At 31.7% G+C, this 27,577-nt stretch overlaps 1 protein-coding gene and 2 long non-coding RNA genes across 12 annotated transcripts; 1 reads left to right on the top strand and 2 right to left on the bottom strand.

The window, feature by feature from the left end:
- The first annotated feature begins 709 nt into the window (after window positions 1-709).
- Window positions 710-15,902, top strand: LOC107995138 (chromatin-remodeling ATPase INO80). Of its 4 annotated transcripts, none has more exons than XM_017052461.3 (28): window positions 710-952; window positions 1,095-1,306; window positions 1,558-1,718; window positions 1,828-1,907; window positions 2,020-2,231; window positions 2,304-2,477; window positions 2,541-2,837; window positions 2,916-3,074; window positions 3,151-3,320; window positions 3,409-3,625; window positions 3,715-3,802; window positions 3,879-4,170; window positions 4,247-4,449; window positions 4,530-4,670; window positions 4,757-4,878; window positions 4,957-5,249; window positions 5,328-5,610; window positions 5,688-5,831; window positions 5,932-6,187; window positions 6,265-6,392; window positions 6,456-6,550; window positions 7,097-7,169; window positions 7,979-8,137; window positions 8,207-8,309; window positions 8,735-8,847; window positions 8,959-9,144; window positions 9,246-9,597; window positions 13,540-15,902. In XM_017052461.3, exons 3-28 carry the CDS (start codon window positions 1,585-1,587, stop codon window positions 13,956-13,958), a joined length of 4,893 nt encoding a protein of 1,630 aa, XP_016907950.2. In that variant the 5' UTR covers window positions 710-952; window positions 1,095-1,306; window positions 1,558-1,584; the 3' UTR covers window positions 13,959-15,902. The 4 variants fall into 4 exon arrangements, with proteins under 4 accessions (XP_016907950.2, XP_016907951.2, XP_016907954.2 ...); XM_017052462.3 differs by having other exon boundaries at window positions 735-1,030; XM_017052465.3 differs by lacking the exon at window positions 1,095-1,306 and having other exon boundaries at window positions 735-952.
- Window positions 9,597-13,633, bottom strand: LOC107995139 (uncharacterized). Of its 4 annotated transcripts, XR_009831997.1 has the most exons (6): window positions 13,497-13,633; window positions 13,103-13,407; window positions 12,812-12,943; window positions 11,820-12,745; window positions 11,563-11,715; window positions 9,597-11,454 (listed from the first exon to the last, which is right to left on the bottom strand). It is a non-coding gene; the product is annotated as an uncharacterized LOC107995139 (long non-coding RNA). The 4 variants fall into 4 exon arrangements; XR_009831995.1 differs by having other exon boundaries at window positions 11,563-12,745; XR_009831996.1 differs by having other exon boundaries at window positions 13,103-13,540.
- On the bottom strand, window positions 14,465-27,387 carry LOC107995046 (uncharacterized). 4 transcript variants are annotated; one of them, XR_009831990.1, is made up of 14 exons: window positions 27,148-27,387; window positions 26,009-26,289; window positions 25,702-25,932; window positions 24,423-24,649; window positions 24,021-24,218; window positions 23,339-23,965; window positions 22,908-23,040; window positions 21,643-21,966; window positions 21,247-21,569; window positions 20,928-21,170; window positions 19,707-20,746; window positions 18,211-19,600; window positions 17,723-18,106; window positions 14,465-16,386 (listed from the first exon to the last, which is right to left on the bottom strand). It is a non-coding gene; the product is annotated as an uncharacterized LOC107995046 (long non-coding RNA). The 4 variants fall into 4 exon arrangements; XR_009831989.1 differs by lacking the exon at window positions 24,423-24,649; XR_009831991.1 differs by lacking the exon at window positions 24,423-24,649 and having other exon boundaries at window positions 21,674-21,966.
- Between the last annotated feature and the right edge of the window lie 190 nt (window positions 27,388-27,577).

Here is a 27,577-nt window from a genome sequence, read left to right as displayed (position 1 = left end):
TAAATCTTATATAATAATATGAAATTATTATTTATTAGTAACATAATATTATTACATATAATATTATTATATATAATATAAACTAATATTTCTTCATGTATTATAGTATAGATTAATATCCCCTCTCTAGCAAAATTTTTCTTTATGAATAAGTTACGTATTTACTACGTTTAAAATAATAAAGCTTATAATTATTCATTGTCTTAAATTGTTACTTAGTATCATAATATAAGTACAATTGTTAATAATTTTTATTATAATTAACTGCCAGTCATAAATGCGTGCAAATATAATTCTTATGCGACATAATATGCGCAGTCATATAGAGCGGGATATTCAAATAATCATTTGAATGTTAATAATATTTAAACAATATTATTTTTAAACTGAGTTTTAATTTGAAATAAATTAAAGACATATTTATTTCTTTTAATATAATACAAGTATTGTAAGAAAAAATATAAATTAAATTTTTTTACTTTAAAATTGAATTATAATTTTTTATTTATTGCTTAATTTTATATTAAACACATGATATATAATAAAATAAATTTTAAATAACGAATATTATTAAAATATTGAAATAATATATAATTAATGTAATATTATCTATTTAAAATGCAAATAAAAAATATATTCGTATATTATATATGCTTTATATAAATAATAAAATTATTTTGTCCCCAGCAAACGTTGGAAAAGCTATGGATCTTCTATACGTTGATTAAGCTGGCGCCACCTATTGAAAACAAAAATGGTGGCCAACAATATGCCCTATCCCTGCCCTGGTTTTATGGCACGCCAAATGTCTGCGTTCTCTAGGCTTCTTTCTACTATGTATTTCCCTCCGTCTGATACACCCAATTTCGATGTGAACAAAGGGAATCATTTCCTCGCGATCGACCCTATCTTACGTGCTAAATAAGTGGGGCTACTTCTAACCAAACCGAAGGTGATCCAAAACTATCGAATATTTCGCGAAATTATAACCGCACAAGCTCGATTCGTCGTGTCATTCACCTTATATAATGTAATTGGTTACATACAATTCCATACGGCGGTTACATGCCTTTAACATGTATTACCCGTTACAGGAAACAGAAAATAAACAATCTAGCATTGTGGCAATGCAATAAGGAGCAAAATCCTATATGCTTTATTAATACAAAGCACAAGATAGATGTTTTATTTTGCTACATGCTACGTACAAATTATATAAAAAATTTCCTGTCGTCTATGTAACATGTATCACCAAAACCATTTAATATATTTATTGAAATGTCAAATAATCACAGGGTCATATTAGGTTCGTACTCTTGCAGATAAAGTATTTGTTTCCTTGACAACGGGTCTACTGATACTAATATTTTAAATAAATTTCTAACTAAGTGATTTATTAAATAAATAATTTTTCTTTAAAATTTTTTTTTAAATAGCTTTTCTTTGATATAAGATCTATGTATATAATATGTTACAAAAAATATAAAAGGTAGATTTCTTATAATAATAAAGGATTTACAACTATTTATTATTGACAATATAATTTCATTATTGTAGGTTGTTGGATTTTTATATAAATTGGTAATGACAGATAGAGCACACACAATGAGGTTGGAAGCAGAAATGGCTGCTCCTTTGCATTTGCAAAGATTAGAGCGTAGTCTTAATGTACAGCCTTTTTTAAGGCAAATTAATGAATTATTTCAAGAACCAACTAGGTAGATTTTTTTTTATATTTAATAAAATATGACTTATAATAAAAAAATATATGATTTATAAATAAAATATGAATCTAATAAAAAATTACTGCTTTATTAATTTCTACAGTGAGGATGACAAATCTGTATCATCAGAATCTTCTGAAGGATCAGATAGTTATCTCGATAATGTTTTGATTCGAAAAGAAGGTCTGTAAATTGTTACTATTTTAAAAATAACTATTTTGTTATTTGTATTTATATTTTATTATTTGAATAATATTTACATTTACTAATAATACTTATAATGTTAATTTTTCAGAGGAAAGAATAAATAAACTGAGACTCTATAATATGACAAGTGTGGGAGAAGAACGACATTGGTTGCAGGATATTTTATTAAGTGATTCGTCAGATAGTTCTGCTTCAGGGTCTGATACAGATAATCCCATTACAGAAGAAGATTTTCAAGAAATGTTGAAGTATCATATACTTAGGAAAAAATATCAAGCACGTTTTTACCAAAAACCAGAAGTGAGACTAAAATTTATATTAAAATCAATAAAATTAATAGAATAAATAATAATATAAAATTTTTGTTTTCAGAACATTCAGTACCAATACTATAGTGCTGGTTTGCTATCCAATTATGACAGATTTTTAGAACATCAAAAATTAATAGTTGGAAATAAAAAGAAAAAAGAAAAGAAACCAGAAAAGAAAGTTATGAAAATAAAAAAAGAAAAGATATCGCGTCATAGATCTTCTGAAGATTATCCTGTATGTAAAATAAAAATTAATGTGATATATTTCAAAGATAGAATATTATTATAAATATTTTAGGAAGGCGATTATCCAGATGAAGATTGGGATCGTACTATCCCTAGAGAAGAGGAATTAGATGAAGCTGAATTAGAAGCAATAATGCGCCATCAACCTCGTCAGCGCGGTAGAAAAAAACATAACAATAAAAGTCCAGAAGTAATGGCAATGAGAAGAAGAAAGATTTGGGTAATGATGTCTAAAAAAGAACTAGGAAAAGTACAAAGAGCAAAAACCAATAATCATAAAGAAATGTTAATTAGTTGTAAAAAAGTAGCACAACATTGTATGAAATATTGGAGACAAAAAGCTATGCAAGTGAGTATTGATACATTATTATTTAATTTTATTCATAATTTTAAATTCATTTTTATATTTACATTTTACATTTTATAGTCTCAAAAGAACATGAAAGAGACTATATGGAGAGCTAAACGTCTCACAAGAGAAATGCAATCTTATTGGAAACGTTATGATCGAGTTGAACGTGAAACAAGAAGAAGATTAGAAAAAGAAGCTGAAGAACAGCGAAAAATGGATGTCGAACTTATCGAAGTAATTAATAATAGATATCTTTGTAGTATTTTAGTTCTAATAAAAATATTTAAATGTATTTTATTTAAAAATTTAGGCTAAACGACAACAAAGGAAATTAAATTTTCTTATTACACAAACTGAACTTTATGCTCATTTTATGTCTCGAAAATTAGGAAAAGCTTCTCCTGAAGAACAATTAAGAATTTTAAATCAATTAGATGAAGAAAAAAATCCAAGACTTGTTGGAATTGATGATTATGATAGGTAAATTTATTAATTATATGCATTTTATTTATTCTATATATGTTTGAATAAGTGAAAGCATGTTATAATTTTATTTATTTACTAACAGTGAAGCTATGAAACAAAAAGCAAAAAAGAATGCTACTGAAGCATTTGATAATGAAAAAGCTCGAGCAAAACAATTTGATACAGCAGCTGCATCTCAAGAATTACGTCTTAGCGATACACCCGAAAATTTAGAACATCCACAACCTTCGATTTTTAAGGGAAATCTTAAAGGTTACCAACTAAAAGGAATGAATTGGTTAGCTAATTTATATGATCAGGTTGGTCTATATTAAATCATTAATAGAGTATAATATAATAAAATTGTAAAATAATATGTGTATATAAATATTTTTCACATTTTCTTTAGGGTATTAGCGGTATTTTGGCTGATGAAATGGGTTTGGGTAAAACTGTACAATCCATAGCTTTTTTATGTCATGTCGCCGAAAGATATTGTAAGTTATTTAATAAATGTTTGTATTTCGAAAATATTTAAAAATGTATAATTTAATAAATGTATTTTTTTTATAGCTGTATGGGGACCATTTTTAATTATATCACCGGCTTCAACATTGCATAATTGGCAACAAGAAATGGCACGATTTGTTCCAATGTTTAAAGTAGTTCCATATTGGGGTAATCCACAAGAGAGAAAAATATTAAGACAATTTTGGGATACTAAAGATTTACACACAAAAGAGGCTTCATTTCATGTAGTGATAACCAGCTATCAATTAGTTATTACAGATTATAAATATTTTAATAGAATAAAATGGCAATATATGATCTTAGATGAAGCACAAGCTATAAAAAGCACTAGCAGGTTAATATTTATTCATTTATATTTATATTTTATATAAACACGATATTTTAATATTTGTTTTTTTTTTTTTTTATAGTATGAGATGGAAATTATTGCTTGGATTCAGTTGTCGTAATAGATTGTTACTAAGCGGAACACCTATTCAAAATAGTATGGCAGAATTATGGGCATTGTTACATTTTATAATGCCTACTTTATTCGATTCTCATGATGAATTTAACGAATGGTTTTCTAAAGATATTGAAAGTCATGCTGAAAATAAAACGGGAATTGATGAAAGTAATATATTTTTATTTCACAAATTTTGTATGATATAATAGAATAATATTTCAAATTTAATATTTTTTCCTTATATTTAGAACATTTATCAAGGCTACATATGATTTTAAAGCCTTTTATGTTGCGTAGAATAAAGAAAGATGTAGAGAATGAATTATCTGATAAAATTGAAGTAATGGTATATTGTCCCCTTACTACTCGTCAAAAATTACTTTATTCAGGTAACAATGTGACGTTTTTATATCAAAAAATTATATTTTTTATAATACTAAAAATTATTATATTAAATGTATTTTTTTTTTGACAGCATTAAAAAAGAAAATTAGAATAGAAGATTTATTGCATTACACAGTCGGTGGTGGTGATACTGCATCTAATGATAAAAATTTTACATCAAATCTTATGAATCTAGTCATGCAATTTCGAAAAGTATGTAATATTTATAAAATTTAATTAATCTTAAGATAATACTATATTCATATTAATATTAATTTTCATTAATTTTAGGTTTGCAATCACCCAGAACTCTTTGAGCGTAGAGATGCAAAATCTCCATTTTTCATGCATACTGAATGTTATGAAATGCCTGTATTATTATATACAGAAGGACTTAGATATCTTTCATTGCCGTCTAAAGATCATTTGCTTTATAATAAACTGTTTATATTTGCTACTGAATATATACATCGAACTCTTCACGACAGCAACGAAAAGTTACAAAATTCTTTTTCCTTTAGTAGATTTATTAACTTGTCTCCAATGGAAATAAATAAAGTGTTTATCATTGGTATTTTATTTAGGTACATAATTCTTTATATTGAATATATAGCAGATTTACATACATTTTTTTTATAATATTTATTTTATTATTTATTTAGATTATGTCTTGCAACTATAATGGAAAGAAGAATAAAAATAATGCGTTATTGGGAGGATTGGAATGCTGATGAAAGGACGGAAATTCCTATGAATCAAATGTTTCTTTTATCTAGAAAAATTGATTCTTCGACGCGTTCATTGCAAGATTTAATATTTACAAGAAAAATTCTCGAAGGAGAACCTGTATATACACATACAGCTCATGTTATTCATTCAATGCCAGAAACTGTTGCTCATAGAATTTTACGAAGCAGTAAAAAAACTGCTAATCAAACATTAAAGGTTTAGAATTGTTATGGATTTTTTCTCTTTTTAAATATTTATTTGACAAAGATAAATAAGATATTTTTTTTTTATAGAGAATAATGCCTTTAAACAAAACCGAACAAGAAGATACAAAAGTGACTTTGTTACCGGAACATCCTCATCTTCCTAGGTCACCGATAATACGACATTGTCAACGAACCACCATTCCATCTTTTATTTGCGATACTTATCCTAAGGTTTATATATATATATATATATATATATATGAGAATTAAAATAATAGAGACAATATAATAAAAACAATATAAGACAATATAATGAATTAATTAATTCTAGGTACAAGCTAGTCCTCGAAAATTGTATGTTAGCAATAGCTCCGCAGCATGCGCATGGAGAAGACATGAAGAATGTGGTGGAAAATTTGGTCAACAACTTCTTTGGCTTGGTTGTGAAAGAGCTCTTTCTATTGCATCATTACAAGAGAATTCCAACTTTCGTATAACACAGACGACATCAACATTTTCTGTGGAACCAAATGGTGGAATTTCTGCATGTACTCCCATAAATGGATGGTCAAATATCATAGTACCAGGTAAACATTTTTTGAGACATTCATTTTATATTTTTTATATGTTTGGTATATATTTTTTTTTCATAATATTTCTATAGATAAGCAAACATTGGTGACAGATGCCGGTAAACTTTCCGTCTTAGACGGTCTTCTTCGTCGTCTTAAAGAACAAGGTCATCGGGTCCTTATCTATTCTCAGATGACTAAAATGATTGATTTGTTAGAGGTATTTTTATTTGAATTTTATAAGATAATTTTTATAAAATTTTATATCATGTTTTTATTACAGGAATATATGTATCATAAAAAGCATACATTTATGAGATTAGACGGTTCTTCTAAAATTTCTGACCGACGAGATATGGTTGCAGATTTTCAAAAGAGGTAATTTCATATTTTTTTATTATTTCTTTAGATCATTTCGTGATAATTTCTAAATATTTCATATCGAATCTTCTAATAATAAAAAATCTTAATATTCGTCTAAAAATGTGTCGAATTCTTTCATGATATTAGTTAGAATATATATCAATATATATCAACGTATCGCATTTGAAGCGCGACTTCTTAATGTGTCATTCCTTCATTCACTTGCACGTAACTAACATGCAAATTAATTAGTGAATTTTTATTCCTATCTCATAAATAATTGTAACTTTGCAACTCATCATGAATACATGATTCTAATAACAGCTGATCATCATTATTTTTCATATCATTATCTTTTTATACATTTTATTTGAAATATCTATGCATCTTATCATGTTCAAATCAGAATCTAATCTTCAAAATTCTGATAAAATATATTCAGCGTATGTATTTTGCATTGGAAGTCCTCTAAGTGCACCACCAGCGTGCCGAATTAATTTACATACAAAACGATGTGTCGTACTCGACTATTCGATCTACATGAACTGTTTCGTGTTTCAGGGCGGACATATTCGTCTTTCTGTTGAGTACCCGAGCTGGAGGCCTGGGAATAAACCTCACTGCCGCAGACACGGTTAGTAATCTTATCCATGCTTTATTGGTTCGTACCTTGTACGTATTCATCTTCTGATGCTACGAAGCCAAGCGTTTATCTTTTGTTTCTTTTTTCGATGTTCAGAATAAATAATTCAAAATTTAATTGATCGAAAAAGAAAACACGAGAAATCGTGATTTTTTTTTTTCATAATGAATAATGATTCAATCACGATAATTCGTTATTCAATTCATATCTATAATCATCAATTTAACAAAACTCTTGCCTAATTTAATATCATTTATTGACTCAATATTAATTATAATATTATATATTATATGTTGTTATATATGATAACAATATATAACAAATAACTATACGTATAATTCTTTTTTTACTTTTTCTTAAATTTATTGAAATTAAAATTAAAAATTAAATTTTAATCAAAGCACAATTTTCTTTACATAAATTTATGCTTTGTTACTTTATCAATCCACCGAGAGTATATAGTATATTTTAATCATGAGCAAAGTAATATCACGAACTAATAATAGAATCGATAAAGATTTTTGGTCAGGGTCGTTCTCCTGCATTGCCGAAACTGCATTCTATTACATACAAAAGTGCACGAACATAGACTGCAGGCATTCATTTGCTGATAGAACATATTTGCATATGCCTTCGTTTGAATATCGAGGAAAGAGAAATACCCCTATTTAAAATGTCACGCAAAATCTAAATTTTATTTATTAATCCTGTAGATTTTAAAAGATAATATTTTTTTTATTGAAACAGATTTATAAGTTTTTTCATAATTAATTTCAACAGAAATAAATTTTATTCCATAGGTGATCTTTTACGATAGCGATTGGAATCCCACAGTAGATCAGCAAGCTATGGATCGTGCTCATAGACTGGGTCAAACGAAACAGGTTACGGTATATCGATTAATTTGCAAAGGAACAATCGAGGAAAGGATATTACAACGTGCTCGAGAAAAAAGCGAAGTAAGTAATACAATTATTTTTATAAATTTATTTTTAAAATGAAGAAAAATATAATTTAAATTTTTGCAGATACAACGCATGGTAATTAGTGGAGGAAATTTTAAACCAGATACTTTGAAACCTAAGGAAGTTGTTTCCCTTTTATTAGATGACGAGGAAATCGAAGCAAAATGTAAATACTCTTACTTAAATTCTACCATGATTATGATGATTACATTAGTTTATTATTTATATTCAATAATTAGATACAAAATTCATAGAAATGATTAAATGCAACTGTGAGATTGAGACTATTATTAAAACAAATAATCTTACTCAATGAAAACTTCAAATAGAGAAAATTATATCTTATTTTTGCTCGCTGACGCGCAATTTTAACTATATTCTTGTGGTAGGACATGCGCTGGAATACAAAAATACATTTAATAAGATAGAAGGAAAAAGAATACAACAGAAAGAAAATAAAAAAAAAAAAAAGAGAACATGGTTGCAATTACATTATGCTCGTTAGGTTATGCTAATGCTCTAATAACGAATAATAATAAGAAAAGAAATAACGAACGTCCCCTTATACAAGTTTGTGTCCATATATTTCAGATAGTCAACGGAGCGAGGAGAGAAAACAACACGCGGAGGATGCCCGCTTTGAGTCGAACTTATACCACAAGGAGAGAGAGCGGAAAAGGAAGTTAACCGCGCTTCCGGTTAAGGTGAGTCTGGTTTAAGCGTCTTTAGAACTATTACTTTTTTTTCCATTTTCACTTTGTTAATTATCAATAAAATTCTATTTATTTATTTCTTTTTCTTTTATTTTTTGTTAGGGTGACGTAAAGAAGCCTTGTCTATCTGATGCAAATGGAGATAAGATTGGGGATATTATTCAAATTAATTCTAATGAAAGTAGTCAAACTAATAGTGGTATTCAATCATATCAGATTAACAATCATCAACAAATTCTCGATAATACAGATGATTACAGTGTGCCAACCAGTCCTATTAAATCAGAGGTATGTATTAATATAATTTGAAAATTAAGAGATTAATTGAGATTAAATTAATAAAAAATGATGAGAAAAATAATAAATCTTGAATTTTTTAATATATTCAGGATGAGACGAGTAACGATGGGCTGGTTGTCGACGTCGATGGTCCAGTGGGAGCATCCTCTGGTGATACTCGACAATCACGAGCGGGTCAATTTGGAGACTCAACTAAAGTCAGTCGTCTCGATCATCATATGTCTTTCACTAGTGGATCTAGTGTTCGAATAAGGCCTACAATTCGTGGTACCAGCAAAAGAGGCAGACCTCGTGGTTCTCGCAGAGGAGGACCCGTTGGTGGGAAAGGTAGAGGTCTCCTCCTGCTTCATCCACCATCTACGGGTCTTGGAAGTAGTCCGCAGTCACCGGCATCTTTATCTCCAACCAGTACTACTTTAAATGATCAAACTTTACAACATGGTGAGTATTGTGTTCATTAGATTTATTTCCCATTCCCAAGAAGAGATTGTATATCTATCGATGCCAAATATTCAGAAAGAAAATGTATTTATTAATAATAGATAGTTTTCTTTCCACTCGATATTCAAACGACGATAGGCCGAAATCTATTAAAAAAATTACAAAATTAAAATATATTATTAGAGTATATTCTGCCAAGGATTTTTTAGAAAAATGTGCAAAAGTGTAAATTGAATCATTTTGAGTAATAAGTAGATTTTTTGCTGATAATCAAACCATGTAATGTCCATTGATTAATATTTTAAATATTAATATAATATATAACGCAATAATATGCTGGTTGAAGAAAATTATTAATATGCATCTATTATTGCAATTATTGACAAATATTAACAACATTCAAATCCTTGTTCATAATTTAAAATGTCTTAAAGAGAATTTTATAGATTTAGATCTTGAATAATTTCTCCATCTATATGTTTGAAATTCTCATTCAAAACTTTTCAGCTTAAATCGCTGAGAAATATATGCTGATTCTAGATTAAAATATCGGATGATAGGACTAAGAGGATTAAGCGAAAACTTTCGGAAGGCCAGATGAAAATGACTTTTCGTGACGCACCCTCGAATCGATACATCGTTAATCCCGACTGACTCTTTCGTAGATCCGCAACCTCCTCCCTCCATTGCACCACTTGGTCCGTTTCTCATGGGATTTTGCTCTCGGTGCGAAACGCCCCTGGGCATCGCGAATCCCTTGACTGACGTGAAATCCATCGAAATTCCCTCGCGGTTACGTGTTCGCGCAAGTGTTGCAACGAACAGTTGGCACCCTTCCTAAGCGATTTACCCTTCGAGATATCTACCCCCTTTGTGACTCATTCTTTCATTCACAGTTTCTATATGCTCGAGTACTCTACATCTTTTGGGACCGGGGGTGTCTTGGATTTTTTGTCATTTGGACAGTGGTCACGTTTTTGGTCTGAAAGAGTAGTCGAGAGTGTGGGTTAAATTGATTAGGACGGTGGTTTTGGTCTCTCTTTTTTCTTTTCTGACGACAAATACACGATAATTATTATCAAGTATCCCGAAGAAGTGAAATTTTTCAATAAGGATTTACAAAATAATATTTCTTAAAATTAAGATAAGTGTACTAATGATTAATAATCAACCATTATTTTTTGTTACCAATATATTGCTGTCCTTAAAATAATTTGTCGCACAATATTAAATTAAGAAAATGATAAAACAAGGAAAAGGTAAATGGTCCAATTTCTAAATTGTCCTATCGAAAATGAAAGATAAAATCGTTCAAAGATAAGGATGAATGATGTATAGGACAACATTTCACACATTTGCCACGATTATCGATCGTTTTGGAGAACAATTATCGTTGCATAACACATAATTATATAACAGAGAAATAAAACAAAAACGAACAAAAAGAAAGACCAAGGGGGAAAAGAGGTGTGAGAAGGGTCGACGAAAGGAAGACGCATGAAAACTAGTAGGTGGTCCTCACGCAATGACACGTGGACCGAAGTTTACGCGGGCAACGTGTACGACACCTTCATGCACGCGCGCACGCCCGTACACTGGTTCGTGCTACATATACGGAAAGGAAAGGGGTCGTTCCCTCTCTCACTTGTCGTCGACTGGAAGGCAAGCGGACAATAGCAGGTGCGGAGCGAACGCGACAGCTGCGATCGATGATGTTCTTCTTAGGTTTTTGGAACTCGCTCACCCCTCCCTCTCTACCTTCCCATTTTCACTATCACTTTGCATTTCATTTTCCTCTCTATCCATTTCGCAATTCTCTTTTCCATGGATCCATTACTCTCTTTTGGCAACTTTGTCCTGGAAAATTTAACTTTGTTATCAATTTTATCCTTTCCAAAACAAATATATATATATTTTTATTTATTGTAAATATCATTAAAGCAATATTCGTTTTCAATCTTTTACCAAGAGTCGAAGAAGAATTCGATTTGAGATGCATTTTAAAACGGATAAGAGCAAGATAGCATATGGTCAATGTGAAGGCAAGCAATATGAGATGCATTTCTAAAATTTTATCCAACATGATGCTCCTTTAGAAACATATTTTGTATCACGTACCTGAAATAACGTTAAACCTTTTGTATTGAGCTTTACTCAATCTTTACTTACTCCATTTATCCAATCACAAATATCATATTAAAACATATTATCGTTCAACATACAATTTTTCCAATGAATAATCTTGGCTACAGCTCTGTCAGGAATAGAATCTAAAGAAGTTGGACTTTGTGGATTCGTGCCGTACCTTACCGTACCGCACCGTGTCATCTTCATCCTCATCGCTTCCATCATATTTCATGTAACTAAGTAAATCCAACCAGTTGGAGTGGTTGACATAGTTACAAACTTTCTCAATTATAATTCGTAATTCACTTCGAGTGGACTTTTACCTTATAAATCTGGATAATCAAAATTTTTCCAGCCACTGAAATTCTTTCTACGAATCCCACGGTAATCGAGGGACACGCTTCCACTTAAAATCTCATCCATCGGCATTACGGTAACGAGAATTTGGTGATTCATTATCTTCATTGGGGAGGAGCGGCCGAAAGATTCGTTTAGCCGAAAGATACCGACGAAACTATTTCATTGTTTCCGTTTTAGAATGCAATAATTTTCTCCCGGTTCGAGGGTGTTGGAGCGTCTCGAGACACCGCGAAAGATGCCGCGCCGTGGCAAAGACGAGAAGGGGGAAGAGAACGAGAGTTTGGCTGTGTGTTGCACGGCTGAGATACGGCAGGATAATGCGAGGAGATAGGACGGGGCAAGGATATTGCCAGCCGGACGGTCGGCATTCCGCGGATCCTCGCGTTCCATTTGCCCTTCCAGCTACCTCGAAACTTCTCGGGAACCCTCTTCTTTGTACGCTGGACTCTATCTCCCGCCTGGGATCTCACCCACGCGTGCTTTCCACCGGAATTCTGGACTCTCGATATGCGAAGATATTTCAACCGACCCCTCCATATCTCATTTTTTCCATTATTGGATATTAAATCAATCAGGGCTTCGATAATATCTCTCCTAATATTCGTTGGCTGGCAACGAACTTGAATTCTCTCGTTTAAAGGAGTTCTCGGAAGAGTACCTTCTGAAAAGGGATATGGAAAAAAGTTAATTATATATCAGCAATAATTATCCAAATTTTCTTACTCACCTTCTGGACGATTTTCCAGCTTGTTTGAAATCTCGTTGAAAAAATCGAGTGTATACGAAAACGAATTCCTTTGTTACCGAGTGGTACCACTTCAACTTTCTCTCTTCGCCGAGTTGACTGGAGAGCATCTTCCTGAAAGGATCGAGAACGTGCCAAGGAATGTCGACGAACGGAGCGTGTACGTGCGATGGGGAAAAAGGAGGAAAAGAAAGAATAGGCGAAAGAAAGAAAGGAAGAAACGTCCTCTCGTACATCCTTGCTCGGCTACTGACCTTCGACCCTGTCACTCACCTTCCCCTCCTAGATTTTTCTCCTCTCCCGCCATCTCATTAAATTCTTCCTCCCTTCTTTCTTCGTCCTCGTGGCCGGCTCCTGCGCTTACGATCAGTCGAATAGATGCCGTGGCACGATCCTCCGGTTCGTCTTCGTACCGGTGAATAACCGATTAACTGGTCAGACCACTCCACGTTAAATGGCTGCTCCACGTTGGTACCCTGCATCTGCCATTATAAACTCGTGAAAATTTTCATCCCCTCCTTCCCCTCGAAAAAAGGGGAGACGAATTTTGAATTTTCAGGTCTCGATTCGCAGTGTTTCTGGAAATAAAAAGAGAGAAGGTTTTGTATTTAAAAAGTTCACGTGTCTGTATGCATGTAAATCGATGATGATTTTTGAACATAGATACAGATCGAGTGGAGAAATTCAAGGATCGTCGTTTAACGTTGCAGGGGCGCAAGGGACTTCCGGTCCAACGGAGGGGGACGGTCCCAGTTCGGTGGGCCCGATGGGCCCAGTAGGGACGCTGGGTCCCCTGCCAGGTAGAGGAGGTGCAACGATTCGAAGAGGCCCAGGGCGACCAAGATTGAGGCCAACAGGTCCTGGCCATCAAGGATATCGTAACCCTGGCCACCATAATGGCAGAAAGGTTCAACGGCCGCTTCCGGTTCCTCTGAGGTCCCAACAAACGATCGCCACTGTGAACCAATCGCAGAAATCTTCAGTTCAACGTGCCTCCGGCTCCGGCCCGTCGATCTCGTCCTCGTCGATGGGCAGCAGTGGGTCGTTTTCCTCGTCGGCCAGTGAATCCAGACCATTCGGATTCTACACCCAGCAACAGCAGCAGCAACAATCGCGAGGATCGTCCTAGCTTCCGGAGGGGGAATTCCTTCGAGTGATCCTCGAGGGAGATTCGTGAACTGTCGTGAATTTTCGAGGAAATTCTCGCGAAATGCTGGCTCAAAAGCGACTGGATCGCGTTCCCCTGGAATTTTTGCAAAACAAGGGTTTTTCTCGTTTTTTCCGCCAAATTATTTTTAACGCCATATTGGCTTTCTTTTTTAAAGCATGGTCAATGAGATATTGAGTATTTTATATATATATGGGAAGACTTCAAGAGAATGTTCAATTGCTTCTAAGTCTGCTTTTAAGCCTCGTTTCTTTCTTACTTCTTGAACGTTATAGAAAGAACTGTGGATTCTTTGATAGATCAACGATTATTAGTTTTAATAAGCTAATATAGCTGGATATAGCTTTGATTTTCATAAGAATCTTGAATACTGTGCTCAGTGATAAGAAACAATGAGAGTGTAATTATTCTTTTATTGCTTCTTTTTATGGTTATTATTATTATTATTATTATAATTATTATTACTATTATTATTATTACTTTTTTTTTTTTTTTTTTCTAAAGAATTCTGGACTTAATTTAAAGTAATAGGTGTTACTCGAGAGAATTCTAACGCTCAAATAGTGCAATTGAAATCTTTTTAAATGAATCAAAGTAGTGTTCGTTTATCAATGTTCACGATTCGTGGATTAAAAAAGGAGAAAAAAGTTATAAGCGTTAGTGAAATTTAAATCTATTTAGCTGGGAGTGTGAACAACTCGGAAGTGATTCCATCCATCGGACTCTTTCCGTTCTTGACAAAAGAAAAAAATTTTATCACGTGATTTCGAGCATTTGACATTTAAATATCGTATCGAAGCGATGTTAGAAATTTATTTAATTGAGAGAATTAAATTTCTTAGAAATTTTATTCTTTACTCAATGAGCTGTGTAAAAAAAAAAAAAATATATATATATATCTATATATCTATAAAATATATATATATACATATATATATATAAAATTAAAATAATATTGTCAATATTTAATAAATCATTAAGGGACAATTACATCTCGTGTGAATCTTCTTAAGGAGAGCAAAATAATAAAATGAGTAAATGAATAAACTTAGCCTTGAAATTTTAAACGTGCGCGCTATCGTTTAGGCAATTTGTACAAATTAATCGTGCCACTTGTTATTAGGTACTTAATAGGACAAGTTCAAGTTAGCTGGCTTAGGGACAAGGTGAAATTCAACGAAAGGACAAAGAAATAAATAGTGGAAAAATAAAATCGAAGGAAGAAGAAATGAACAAGGAAGTGTTTATTAAAAAAAAAAAGAAAAAAAAAAATGCGAAAGAACAGAAGTTGGTCTGAAAGTAAGAAAGATTTGCCAGGGAAGTTCTTTACACTTTCTCGTAAACAGCTGGAAGACAAAGAAAATGTCTAATTAAGCGTCTAAACAGCACTGTGAAAATAGATTTTAGCTTTTATTTCATGATTTATTAACTCTTGTGTATAGAGAATCGTTTAATCGATACAATAAAAAGTATCGAAATAATATAGCGAGAAATTTCAAACGAATAAAAATGAGGATCATTGGACAATTGGATAAAAGAGGAAGATAGAAATTGGAATCTTTTTTCTTTTTTTTTTTTTTTTTTTTTCCCCTTTTTCATTAAACGATCGACAAACCGATTGTTCAAAGAAACGGAGGTGAAAAGAAAAATAAAAACTTACATTCTCCATCGATCCTCGTTCTTTCACTTTTTTTCTCTTGCCTCTTCTTCTGCCTCTCTTCTCTCTTTCTCTATTTCCATTCCTATAAGGTATTACAATTTGTCGAATGCTATAGCATTATTCCGTCATTAGGCTCGATTAGATAATATTTTTTACGCGTGTTATGGACCGTCATTACTTCGATTCAATTTGTAAAAGAATGGTATTTATATTAGCAATAAACGATGCAAATGGCCACTAACTAATCATTAACGTTCATTTTATCTTAGACCTTTATTTCCAAAGTCTTTTACGAAACACTTAATATATTTTTAAATTATTTCCATATTGACATGTTCAAAATTAAAATCTACTAAAAGCATGCAAAACTTGGGAATAATTCAATATTAAGAATATTTACCACAAATTTCCTACAAGATTTCACACACGTAAATGTGAAATGGAAGAGAGAAATAATCTGCAAGAAAAAAAAAAAAAAATACTTTCTCAGAAATGAGATTCCTGTGTCGTATTTATTTTCCACGGTACATTCCTTGCATCGCGACGTGCGTGTTACGAGTGTCTGGTTACTGGTTTTTTGCGACGATACACCGAAGTGAACGAGGTAAATGAAGTAAATGGATGAACGGTGAATAATGGATGAACCAACGCTAGTGTCACCGACGTACAAACGAGCGCTATTTGTTTCTTGTTGTACTTTCAGCGCAAACTCCGGTACACACGAATATCCTGAAATACCATTTAAATTTAACATCACAAATATCATTTAATATTCCTAGAACAAAAAAAAATATATATATATAATTTTCATCACTTTTATGTGTAATAACGATAAGAAAAGGAAAAGAAAAGATATAAAAGTATCGGAATAAGAACAGCACTGACCTAACGCTGACAGTAGAAGATGTCGAGAGAAAGTCAGACACATAACTGTTCCATTATGATTCGGTCGATAAAGAAAGAAGAAGAGAAAATAATCGTGAATTATTATATGATAATGAATCGAAATTATAGACCGATATTCGGATAATATTTATAAAAGTGCATTTTCTACAGTTCTTTTTTTTTTGTACATTGAGGAAATAACATATACGAGGAAACTGTAATTTATCGAAATTAGTTGCTATTATCCATCTTCATTGACACGTAAATTATATTCCTTGATCAAATGTTAATAACAAAACACTCGATGATGATTTTAAAACTTTGAAATAATAATTTTCAATTAATTTTTTTTTTATTTTAATTTTATGAAAATTGAATCTTGATGATTAAGTTCACTCGTTAATCATTCGTAATATTCATTCATTTTAATTTCCAAATAACTTTATTATACTCTCGTGAGTATCTCATCAAAATTTCACCCGTTACCCAAGAAACTCGCAGAATTTCGTATCGAGTGAAACCAGGAGGAGGCCATCGCGTTATAATCATCGATTCGTAGGTAGTTATACGAAAGGACCGAGGAATTCTTTGGAAACGAGATTCCAGCACGATCGGAGACGTCGTGACAAGAGACGACAGAGGCACGCCTGAAACCCGAGGGCGATGATCATCGACGCGATGCAAGCAGCTGCTGGCTGGAGTCGCGTCATCATCTGCGTGATTGCCTTTGATGTCGATCATTCTCTCTGGTTTCGAGACAGAGGGCCAACGCAGCGTTTCGATTCTCGATTTTTGCACCGCCCACGTATCGGTTGACTTGACACCGTAGCAACTTGGTCACTCCACCATTATTGTGTTTCTGTCTTCACGCCCTCTTCATTTTCGACTCTCCAAGATCTGTCGATAAAATAGGGTCTTCCGTGTGTGGGGGAATAATCGTCACACTTGATAGAATAATAATACGACTTAATAATACAATTCTTCGATTCTTTTATATTTTTTCTTTTCTTTCATTTCCTTCTTATAATTGTGATTCAATTATTGTGAGATATCGAAAGTTTATCGAAGAAGAAAAAATTCAATTGAAAGTAAAAATCGAATTAATGTTTTTTTAATTAAAATATTTAGTGGAAAAATGATGAATATCTTAAATATCTTTTTTGAGTTATTTTATACTTACAGAAAATTTATTATATAACTTTTTTTCATGAATCTTTTAACTTCTTCTTTTCAACAGAATTAATAAAATATTAACGGACTTGGTCATTTTATACGAACGGCAATCTTCCAAAGGTTCCTTTGCAAGAACTAGAAACTGTCGAGTGGAACTAATCGTGGCAGCTGGAGAAATAAATTATTTCTTCGATGCAACAAAGCAAGGGGACTATTCACCTAGATTCTCTTTGATCGAATTGAGGTGAAAAGATTAATATATTTTCACTTAAAAGATTATTATTCCCCTAGAGTAACAGAACAAGGCCATAAATATTCAGCGATTGAAAAGGTGAATCCAATTCGAAGAAACATGTGCAAATTAAATTTCCAGAAATAATAGCCGAAAATCCTGTAATGCACAGAGTATTAATAATATTAATAATATAATTAATAATATAAAGAGTATAATTAATAATATAAAATGTACGTAAAATGAAAAGTACATATACTTACTTATATACATAAATATATGTATGTGTGTGTGTGTATAATTAAAAAACCCGCATTGGTTTTTATTTAATGCAAATTGCTGTTTCTCGAAGGTCGTATATATTTTTTCCAAGTAAAAAAAGACAATCGAAAAATGATCACGAAAACATGTACATTTTACAACTTGATAAACAATCGTGAATTGTTCATGCAAATGTATGTATGCTATAAAAAGAATCGCATTGTGAATTTTTACAAATTTTTCGATAAAAACGAAAGTTTTCTTTTCCCTCCTTTGTTATCCAACATTTACAAATAATACCATGAGTTGTAATATATTAAAATGAAAAAGTTGAAACGATCTTACAATCTTTACGAAAATTGCTTTGAGATGTATCAGTATATCAATCTCAAAGAATACGTAAAAATTTTTTTATTCCCAAAAGCAAAGAAAAAAAAAAAAGAAATCAATTGCAATTCAGTAAACGCGAGCCAAACGCGATGGAACTTCGCGAATACGAAATTCCAGGTATCGCACAAAGCATGGTATTATCGGCATTAATTCTTCTTCTAGCGAAAAATTCAAAGAAATTATCGAATTGATTATCATACGAAGCGATTAAAGAGCAGCAGCCGCACGGTGCTTAATTTTCCAATCGATCAGCCAAGGGAAAAGTCGAGTGAAGAAGAAAGGATCGACGAACCGGACTCGATCAATTTTATGTCCCCCGGATCGACCGATTGTCCGATGGTGGCACGAAAGAGAGACGAGTAAAGAGGAGAGGACCGAGACCTTGCGATGCACCTGCTCTCAGGTGTACGTCCGCACCTTCCATCCGCGCGTGCAATGCATCTTTCTTCCCTCTCGTTCCATCCTTTCATCTTTTCGTTTCGTTCTTTCCTTCTTTCTCTCTTTTGCTCCCCGTGTTTTCTTCTCCGGCTTCGACTTCCAAGTCCAATACTTATTTCGAAACATTGTCAGTGAACGTGTGAGCCGATGTTAATCCTTAGTTAAAGATTCCATGGTCAAACGTTGATAGCAACATCGCTCAAGGCCGATAAACAACAAGCAGATTCGATTTTTTAAATTAATGGTTAATGGTTCGTTTTTCCTCGTTAAAGAAATTTCGATTAATTAAAATTGTTGATGAATTTATCGACAATTTGTTATTTTTGGAATCGATCCAGTGATACCAGGTGTTTTCCATTTTTGATATCGTCACGTTGTTATGCTGGGTTTTATCTGGACGATGAAAGTTCATTTACTTTTTTCCCGATAAACTTGAATCTTTGAACTGTGTCCTCCTTTCTCTCGGGGATTTTTGAGAAAAGAAATAACGTAGCAGGATCTCGAACCAGTCTTATCAGAGGCAGGTAATTCGAATAATCGAGAATTCGAATCATTGGGGAATACCTGGAAAGAAATTATAAAAGAATTGAGTTTTGTCAATTGTATAGATAATATTTCGAGGTAAATGAAAAATCTGTGTCAAACACGACGAAGAATAGAAAGCACGTACCAGACAATATAAGATCTCGTAAATTAAAAGCGTGACGAATAGAAACCAGTTCATTAATATGTATGACTGTAACTGCGGTTTTTAATAACCTCTATGATAGTTAACCGCAAGTCGAGTTACAATAAAACGGTTCCTTCGTCACAAACACAGTACGATTCTCACGGACCTTGTTGTGTCACCGCATTTGCAGAATATTATTAAAATCTCAAAGTTATTTAACCTCTCATTCGTTTCATTATTACGAAACAAATGTTATAGTGACGCTATTTGCAAAACATTTGTAATATTATTTCAATTAATTAATTACAAATAATTTTTTGAAGAATTATAATATATTTGACAAGTATTATATTATACCACGGTATTCAGCCATCGTATTTAGATGATCAAAATCGATTTTTATTAATTATATTTTATTAATTATTATCAATTATTCAAATATAAAAGTCGTAAATTGATTGATTATTCCGCGAGAAGAATACAATTAGTCATACAATGCGACAACATTCTTTTAAATTCTTTAGACAGTTTGATTGGTTAATTAATCAGTGGAGGTGCAATCGATCCACGATCTTTTCGAGGACATGTTGCAACCACGACTGACAGGTGTTCCCGTACAGTGGCGAATAATTTTCTTCGTTTCTCGGAGGTTACTGGCTGAATATCCCGGAATTTCCGGTCTTTCAAGCAATCAACAGTGGTTTGTTTCCTCGATAGGTCTCGCTGAAGATTAATTTTGACATAACTTTTCGATCAATGTCCCATATCTTTCGCACATTTTTCAACGTTAATTGACCGTTCATTAAGCTCTTCTTTGACTGTTCACTGAATGGACGATAAATTAGTTTTCGTTAGTTACAAATTCAATATGTTTATTAGCTGATAAAGATCTATCGATCAAGATCACGAAATATTAAATAATCACAAGATCATAATAGATATATGATTCATTTAATTTTCATTAGTTTACTATTTATCTTTGATTTCCTCGAAACGTCTTGATGGCAATCGTAATTAATTTAAAAATTCAAGTTCATTATCTGAAAATTTATTAATTTTAATGTCATAATAAAATTAGAAATAATCAGTAAAAATTAATCAGTAAAAATTAAGAATAAAAAAATATTTTTATTTTTATTTTTTATTTTAATTAATTGATTAAATGATTTTATAAAATTAAATTAGAGAAAAATTATTATTTAAAAATTAGAATTTTGATACCATCGAAAAGATTTATGGATTAATTGAATATACGAGTTTAAAAAGATGCATTTCTATGGACAGATAGGATATTATCCTCTGGAATCAACAGGTGAATCATCTCGTAACAAGAATATTCCCCCGTCGCCATGTCCAACTGAAATTTAGCCAATTACAGAGACAACGATCGTCAGTGCGTGATTAAATTTCGACTGACGGGATGTTGGCACGTTTTATATTTCCATTTAATCCTGATGGGAAAAACTAGAAATCAGATATAATTTATAATTATAAAATGAAACAGGATATTTTTTTTAAAAAATAAATCTTCCCTGATTACCTTTCTGATTTTGATCAATCCGTATCAATTCGATTACTTAATTTCCTTTCACTTAATTATATGAATATATTATAACATTTTTGAAACAGTATGATACATTTATAAAAAAAAAATTAATCAAAAAGAAGTTGTAACACAACTTGATATCATATATATAAATAAAATCTTTTCCTTAATCATTTTTCTTTGATTTTCACCTAAATAAGTTAGATAAAAAACATCCAATTTACAAACTTCGCTTTAACTCTCCATGTTTAATCATTAAACATCTTGTATCCTGTATAACCAATGCGATTTTCACGAGGCTGAATAATGGATGAGATCTGAAATGATATTATCAATTAACAATGAATTCAAATGTATTGCAAAAGGATATTAAAAAATATATATATATACGTTTAATCATTGAAGTTAATTTTATTCCTACCAATGGTTCCCCTCTGATTCCAAAAAAAAAAAAAATGGCGTTGGTCTCAACGTATGGTAACCGTCGAGACACGGGTCAGTTGCAAAAAGCCCATCTCCCAGGCTGTTCAGCTGCATTAGAATTCAAGGCGCAATTATTAGCGAACTAATTATAATTAGGGTGGCGATATAACGTTGGATATTGTGTGTGTCCATGCCGATGTTGATCGCATCGGAAGTCAGTGGGCCATGTTGCGACGGTTCCCCGCGCTTTTTCGTCAGCAATTACATATTTCTGCTAGCACGGTTCGCCTACTAACGAATTGAAAGTTTTATTTTGGCGTGTGAACGAATGAAAGAATGAAAAAAAAAAAAAAAAGAAAAAAACGGAGGAGGAACGAAATTAACGGAGTGAAACGGTACCTAACCACCCTTCAGGTTTTGTTCAACGCGGTGATCCAGCGGGACACCGATTCGAGAAAGGAAGTCGTACTATGATGTCGGCCTGACTATGTTTAGAACACGGTTCCACCCTGATATTTGCATATGTATTAAGCTGTTCCTTTTTACGTTCGATCGTAACGTGAAACACGAGTTTTCTGTTTCAAGAGAGAATCATAATAAATGAAAATCGAGAGAAGATCTTAATGTATCTCTCTTATATAGATCGTTGTTATTGATAGTATAAAATCTCCGATTGATATTTTATTCCGATTTAAAAACTAAAGCTTAATTTATAATAAATTATATTATAAAATTTTATTCTCGACTTAACCATTGATTTAACACATGATCACTTTGGCATGTAATTCGTTAAATTTTTTTCAGATACGGAAAAAGTTGTGAAATTCAATTGTAAAGATTATTTTTTTCAAATAACAAAAAAATCATTAGATGTTAAGAATCTGTAGAAAGAATTTTTTGAATGCAAGAAAAGACAGAAATAAGTATGATTGAACAGAATAAGTATTATCTCGTGAATTAACAATGTCTCCCGAAAGGGAGCAATGGAACGGAAGAAAACTAGAAAGAAAAGAAGAATTATCGTATCCCAATTATAATTAATCTCCTGGTAATTATAGGGTTCCTGCTATCGCGTGAGATTATTGATACGCCAGATGCGAGATTTTAACGTGGCCAATTAGTGTCGAAGAAGCGGAAAGCATATCGTTCGATACAAGCCTAACCGATAGCTCAAGCGATATCATCGTACGACTGCCATGTCGAATATAGAATGAAAAAATATATAATACTACCCAATAAATTTGCTTATCGTGCATTATTACAAAATTCGTTCTCTTCTCTTCATAATAAATCTTCCATCTTTCTTTATTTTTCATATAAGTACTTCTGTGAATTTCAATCCCATTAATCAATGGATTCCAGTTCCTAAAAAAAAAAAAATTACAATACAACCTTTGATAATAAATCAATGATAGCCTCATTATTTTCTCTTTTCCTTTTTTGTCAATTTTAATATAAATATAAACATGCAAATTATCAACGATTGTATCAATATATTTCATAGAAAAATATTAATTGCATGTTCTAAAACTTTTGAATTCGTAAAAGTAAAAATTTTCGTAATTCTTACCATTGAATATATTCTTTCTTTTCTAATTGATCAAGAAGACATTTCAAATTCTTGATATAATATTTACAAATGATCAAAATAAATATTACTCACAAGTATTTTTCTGCTGTATAATAACATATCGTTTCGTAATAATTCCATCATAATAAATTAACCACATATCAAGTTTCAAAATATTGTCTCTCGAATCATCATGAGCCGATGGTTTTTGCACCGATGTCGAGCCTTGTTTCCCTAGGCGTTTATCCAGCTAACCTCAAATACAGTTATGCGTTTGTAGCATGGAACAGGTTTAACGTGCACAACGTTGACAGAAAGCTTGTGAACTTGTTGTCTTTCCGTACAGACAATTAATGACGTTGTAAGTCGCGAGGCTCGTTTGCGATCATGGAATAAATACCGCACGTGGATTTCGCGGAGAAGAAGTGAGAAGGGAAGAAGAAAGAGGGAGAGAGAGGTAGAAACACTCTTTGCAGGCGGGTCAATTAACGGCATCGTTAAGCGGCGTGACTCGCTTGTAATCACGAGAAGGATTTCACCGAAAGAAATGGAACAACGTGTACGCTCCTCTTATTATGAATTAGTTAATAAGCATTGTAAGTCTGTCTCGACCTAACGGCCAGTGAAGTTCACTTTCTAGAGAGATTCGAGATTTTTAAGATATAGTGAGATTGAGATTCACCATTCTTCCTTCTTTTCCATTTCTTCGTTCTTCTTTCTCTGTAAAATAATAGATTAGTAAAAATGAATTAAAATTAATTTGAATCGATAATACCTTCTCTTGATTTCACATTCTCTCTTTGGACGATAGAATACTCTTGCTTTCCTTGTTTCTATGCTTTGTAGCTTCTGCTTGTACAGATGCTTGTTAGATTGTTAAAATAAAAATTAAAGAATGGAGAATGCAGAAGAAAAATCATTATTTCGTGTACGTTGTCGAATAATTTGTAATTTTTAAAAGTATAACAGTTTTCTGAAACACAGAATTATTTTTATTTCAATTTATATACTATGATCAGTCGAAGGATTCAATAGAATAACAAAAATATCATTAGAATTAAAAAAAAAAAGTAATCGTTTCTTTGAGATCAAAATAATTAACCAATTTGTTTTTGTAAATTAGAGAGAAGATAAAAGAATGAAAGAGAGGAAGAAAGGTTGGCCCGGATAGAATGACCTTGAAAGAAGGTTCCTCGAGGAGCGCCGAAGGGTCTTCCACGGAGAGCAGCAACGAGGCAGAGGAGAAACTGGGTAGCGAGACGGTGTAGATACGCGTAAGGAAGCGTAACGCCTACGTAGAGCCGAGCCTCTGACTCGCGACTTCCGGTCAAGCGGCAGGAAGCACGCTCGGTGCGTCGCCGCCACCGACATCGACTTCACGTCCTTAGACCTAGTAGTCATGAGCTACGAAATATTTATTTTGTCTTACAAGTAGATCAGAATGCAGATTTGTCATTAGTTTCATCTTTTGATCAAAATGGAATTAAATCTTCTATCGCGCCTATTATGCATGACATAAAAAGAAATTCGAAATTTTCATTTTATTTGAGAAATCACTCGATGAGATTTGGTTTATAATTAGTTAATACACAAACATAAATTGCTAATACTGAATTTTTATAATAGTTAGAAAAAAAAATTTTTTCTATAATGTTATCTCTGAAGTTTTATTCTTATTTGATGATGCTAGGAAATTCTTAGAAAAGAGCAAACCGGAGATTATATTTTATACCTTCAGAAAACTTTAGATAATCTTGAGATAGAAATTCCATTTCCTTGACAAGATAATCTTTTTATAAAATTATTTTATATCATTAAATGATTTTGCAATTCTTCTGAGTTTTCTTTTACTAGTTTTTTTTATACTAATTTTATTTTAGATACATTGAAATAACAATTTTTCAAAATTAGCTTTTATTAATTAAGAAAATGAAAAATATAAATCAAATTATGAAAATGGAAAAATGGAAAATAGAAGAAACAAAAAAAAAAGTATTAACATAAAGATTACATTTTTAATTAATTTATATTCTTTTGATATAATTTTTATCCGAGAAGAAAAAGGAATTTATAAAAATGAAATTATAATTGAAATCAATCGACACTTGGATTCTTCTTAATTTTCCATCTTGATGGCGGCTCATTAACATTAACTGGTTACTTTACTACGGATATGAATATAGAACGAAGGGGAATGCCACGAAGGTGGCTTCAACCGTACATCCGGACGATATAAATGAGAAGTTGAACTTTCATAGTAGTCGCTATTAAAGTTCATTCAATTTCGATATTGTCTTAACCCTTGTTCGGAATCATTATATTAAGATATGATTTAAGATATGATGATGAATGCAAAATACCTTTATAATAATTTATAAGAAAACAACAGTGAATAAACAATAGATTTTAATCCGACAATTATAAATTTTTTAAAATTTTAATTAATTTTTACTTACTAAATTCTCGTGCAAAAGATAATAGACTTAAAACTTTTTAAAAGATCGGAAATTCTCGTTCCTCTTCCTTCAATGAATGCTTTGTTACTGCAAATTTCATTCCAATTATAGAGGATCCGATTTCTTCAATGAAATTTCTCTTTAGATTAAAATAGAACTTGAGAAAAACTGATAATCCTGATTATAATGAATAAACTTTTTGATGTAAAAGTTTCCAATCGTAGATTTGGCCTGGATTAAAAAATACAAAGAAGAAGATGAGAAATGGAAATAGGTCGCTCTTGATTCAAAGGGAAACTTTTCCTACCCTTTAATATCCGTAAAACTTATTCCGGAAAAGAACAGAAATGAGTAGTGTGATAAGAAAAAAAAATAATTCCTTATTCGTACGACTTTGTATAACTTGGAAAGGAATTATCTTTCGGTTCGTGCACTCGGCAGGAAACCTAATTTCAGTCTTCCTGTCATGGGAATGTGCGCACCCTGTATTGCGTTTTATAAGAATACGAATCGAACACGATATTCTGCCAAGTTTTCATTTGATTTGTGTTGTTGCTGTAATTTAGAAACGACGCGACGATTGCATCTCTGAAAAAAAATTTTATCGGGTCAGAATTCATAAGAAGATAATAAAAATATAAAAAGTAGCAAAAGGAATGAATGTTTAGAAGAATAGAGAAAAAAGCATAAACGCAGATTGTGAAGGAACTATTGTTCGAAACAATTGTGGGATTTAGTTTGGAGACGCAGATGAAAAAGAAAAAAGACATGATGTGAACTCGATGCAATATTTCTTATCTTTTATTCAAAATGGTAAAAAAAAAAGATTGAATCAATCTTAAATTTCCACTGGTTGTTTTCATTGATGACATAATGCTTATTGTCATGCTCTTTTATAACAAATTTAAATTTATCGTTTGTAAATTTGAATTTCATATTTTATATTTATCATATTTCATGTTTAATAATCTTAATAATAACTGAAATTATCAAAAAAAATAGTTCAATTATTGTTTATATCTATAGAATATTTTAAAATGTCATACGAAGTAATTAATTAATTAATCTCATTTTTTTCAATACTATTATATTTAATAACTTTCACGACAAAAACATAAAACTATATAATAAAATTTGAGATGAAATGAAATGTATAATCAACGGAAAAGTGGCGACTTCAAGATAAGATATTTAATATTTACATACGATGGCGTATGGGTCTTTTCATATACGACAAATAAGAACTTAAAATATTAAATGAGTCAAAAATATCGGTATAATTGAAAAGAACAAGGAAATAAAGCAATCAAATTTATTATCAAGAGTGAGATGAAAGAAAGATACGAATTCGTAAGATCAATTCCGCGAATCAAAAAGATAAACATCAACTTAATGATGTGGTTTAATGACTTTCCCTTTGCTTGGTTACATGTGCACACAATTCACCTCACGAAGTCTCCTGGTGCTTTCGACTGCCCGTTTTCGGGCAACGACTCGAATGATTTTATCGTTGCATCCTTCTTCTCCTTCCTGCTTCCTGGGCGTGTAAGCACCGGTTGTTTCGAGAGCGTCCAGTTAACCTTATACTTCGTTACGGAAATTAACAATTCACAGTAGAATCCGTCCCACGAATTCTCCAAAGTTAACTCATTACTCGTTAATTGTCTTTCTGAAAAATTGCCTTTCTGTTGGTTATGCAATGTTGGCATCACTGTTATTTATATCGATTATTTCAATCATTATATCGATCTATTCATTCGATAAATTTATCGTATCAATAGAATATACATAGTATATTATGACATTGCACAAATTCATAGACTAATTTTTTTAATAATTAATAATCATTAATAATCAATAATTATTTTAAAAAATA

Source organism: Apis cerana, linkage group LG11, assembly GCF_029169275.1.
Source record: "Apis cerana isolate GH-2021 linkage group LG11, AcerK_1.0, whole genome shotgun sequence".
Lineage (NCBI taxonomy): Eukaryota > Metazoa > Arthropoda > Insecta > Hymenoptera > Apidae > Apis > Apis cerana.
The sequence above is the reverse complement of the archived record's forward strand: the minus strand, read 5'-3'. Positions and strand labels throughout refer to the sequence as shown.

What these genes read in the sequence shown, in the direction of transcription:
- LOC107995138 (XM_017052461.3), top strand. Translation starts at nt 1,585, where the DNA reads ATGACAGATAGAGCACACACAATGAGGTTGGAAGCAGAAATGGCTGCT. An exon ending in TGTTTTGATTCGAAAAGAAG is followed by an intron (nt 1,908 to 2,019) that starts GTCTGTAAATTG and finishes TTAATTTTTCAG; the next exon opens with AGGAAAGAATAAATAAACTG. An exon ending in CTGCTAATCAAACATTAAAG is followed by an intron (nt 5,611 to 5,687) that starts GTTTAGAATTGT and finishes TTTTTTTTATAG; the next exon opens with AGAATAATGCCTTTAAACAA.